The sequence below is a fragment of the Entamoeba nuttalli genome, assembly GCF_000257125.1.
Source record: "Entamoeba nuttalli P19 unplaced genomic scaffold asmbl_3453, whole genome shotgun sequence".
In the NCBI taxonomy this organism is placed as follows: domain Eukaryota; phylum Evosea; order Mastigamoebida; family Endamoebidae; genus Entamoeba; species Entamoeba nuttalli.
In genome coordinates, this window is record NW_008576096.1 from 1 (window position 1) to 2,635 (window position 2,635).

General features: G+C 27.3%; 2 protein-coding genes across 2 annotated transcripts; one reads left to right on the forward strand and one right to left on the reverse strand.

The window, feature by feature from the left end:
- Positions 1-146: 146 nt before the first annotated feature.
- Positions 147-773, reverse strand: ENU1_069050 (rRNA processing protein, putative; the record flags this gene model as incomplete). The annotated part of the gene is made up of 1 exon (XM_008858378.1): positions 147-773. One exon carries the CDS (start codon positions 771-773, stop codon positions 147-149), a length of 627 nt encoding a protein of 208 aa, XP_008856600.1.
- Positions 774-1,278: 505 nt separating this feature from the next.
- ENU1_069060 (hypothetical protein) lies at positions 1,279-2,625 on the forward strand (the record flags this gene model as incomplete). The annotated part of the gene is made up of 1 exon (XM_008858379.1): positions 1,279-2,625. The coding sequence occupies one exon, from the start codon at positions 1,279-1,281 to the stop codon at positions 2,623-2,625; it is 1,347 nt and encodes a 448-aa protein (XP_008856601.1).
- Positions 2,626-2,635: the final 10 nt, after the last annotated feature.

A 2,635-nucleotide genomic window follows, 5' to 3' on the forward strand; every position in this document is an offset into this window, starting at 1 on the left:
CAAACACAAAACAAATAGCCAGTAACGTTAAGAGGTATAAATTACAAAATAAATAAATTACAATGAGATTATGTTTTGAAGACGATTCTTTATTAAATGTAAATTAAGTAAATAGAAAAATTAAAAAAAAAATCAATACCAATCACTTATCTCTTACCTCCTTTCTTATGATTACCACCATTTTTTTGTTTTCTCATTTCTGTTTTCTTCTTTCCAAACATAACTTTACCATTAGTAATTTTCTTATCATCTAATTTATTAAATCTTCCTTGTTTGGCAAGTGCTTTATCTCTGAAACGTGCTTTCTTCTTTTCTTTTTTAGCTTTAAGTCGTTGAATAGCATCTTCTCTTCTTTTTTGTTTTTTCATTTTATTTTCTTCTTTTTGCATTTCAAGGTTCTTCTTTCGTTGTTCAACTGCTTCAATTTTCTTTTGAATCTTCATCAACTCAGGTCTTATTCGTTCCATATGTTCATCTGATTTAAGCATTTCTGCATAATAATCAACTGGTCGTTTATGTGGATATTTGTTAGCATTGAAATACTTTCTTGCTTGTATAACTGATTTAATTGCTTGTTGATAAAAAACTAACTCACGTTCATAGTCATTATCGATATTTTGTACTTCAGTAACATCTTCATTTGTTAATCGTAAATTTTTTTCAAATTCTTCAGGAGTTTTACCATCTTCAGTAACTATTTCTTTACACATTTGATTTAATGCTTGAACCATTTCTGGAGTATTTTCCAATTTGACAACTTCAACTTCGGTCATACAATATGATATTCTAATTCTTGTTCTTTCTGCTTTTTTAAACCCTTTTTTCTTTTTTCTTTTCTTGTTTTATACAACAAAATATTTCTACAATAGAAATATTCCTGATAATTCATTGTAAATAAAAAAACAATATGAATTTAATCTAATAAAGATTCTAGTAATAACTAAAACTGTCAGTCTCAAGACAAATGAATATATTACTGATTATTTTTCTTTTTCAATGTTATGGGTTGTATGACTTTCTTGATAACGTTTTTTCTATTTACAAAACTCGTTTTGAAGTTTGTTTAATCTTCTATACTTAGAAATTTCTTCACTTATTTTGTAGAATAGAAATAAAACTAGAGCTAGTTGTTCCTCTTCATGTGTATTTGACATTCATGGATTTTACCAAACTGAAGAATACCAACCATTTCCATTATCATATCTAGGAGGACCTTATCCATTACAACATCCATATTATTGTGGAATATCATGTTATTTGAAAAGTTATAATTCACCAATGGTACATTATTCCAGTTATCCAACACAATATGATAATGATGATATTTGTTGGTCTAAAGAACCTCCCAATTACTTTTTAAGGATTTATCCAAAACCATTATTCATTTCAATTCATCACTCAAACACAGCAATATTTTATCCTGGGTTTCAAACAATACAATATTATAATCCACAAGACTTTGAATATTCAAGAGGAATTGAATTTGGTAAATCCACATTCTTTATATTTTATGATGTCTCAAGTTCTAATAGTAATTTTAAAGAAAAGCGAAATGGAGTATCACTTCTTATTAATTCTATCAGTCCACTACAACAAGTTCGTTTAGTTATTTTTAATAATGAAGCCAGAGTATTACAAGGATTTATGGATATTACTCATAGTTCAATCTATAGAATGTCTGATAATGTTTGTCAATTTACTACATATGGAGGAACAAAACCAAAGGAACCTTTTTTATTGATGAGAGACTATATTTTAGAATATAATTTAACAGGAAATGATGCACATATTATCTTTATTAGTGATATGAAAGTATATCAATCAAAGAAAACATTACATGAATCTATTAAATTATTAAGAAATCGAGTGAGACAACATTTTAATAGTTTTCAATTACATATGTTAGACTCATCTGAAGATAATATGGGAAGAAGTGATTGGATGAAAGAATTTGCTTGTGAATTTGATGGACATTATCTTCAATATCGAGGAAATAAAGAACAAATAATTCAGACAATGCAAAAGTTCATTCATATATTAAAATATAGAATGAATGCTCTTCCAGTTGGGACACAATTTCCATTTGTAAAATTAAGAGACGTTGATTATGGTACTTTTTATCCAAGTGGTGTTGCTATAGTTAAACCATATTATGTAGATGTTCATTTAATTGATCCTCTCTTTCCTCTACGTCATGCATGGACTTTTACAGCTGTATTTTTACCTGGAGCAATTCCTCGTTCATACATAGGAGATGGAGATACTAATTATTATCCATCTCCTACCATTGATAGAGTAAGAAAGTATGTTTTAGATACTAAAATTGGATATCAATGTGATTCGTTCAATGAGTTTAATAGTGAAGAACAAAAATTAATTGTTGATAGTCTTAATGGATTTGATTATGATTGGAGATCAAAAACACAAATAAGATTTTGTCCATATAACCGTTTGATTAATGAATCAGATAAAACAAACCAAACTTATTTTTGTTATCAAACACCAACATGTCCTAATATTGACTCATTTTCAAAACAAGAATATAATTTTCAAATTCAAAAAACTTGTTCATCTGAAATGTCATCAATGCTTCTTATGTTGTGTATTTTATTCTTTTTTTACTAATTGAATAGTT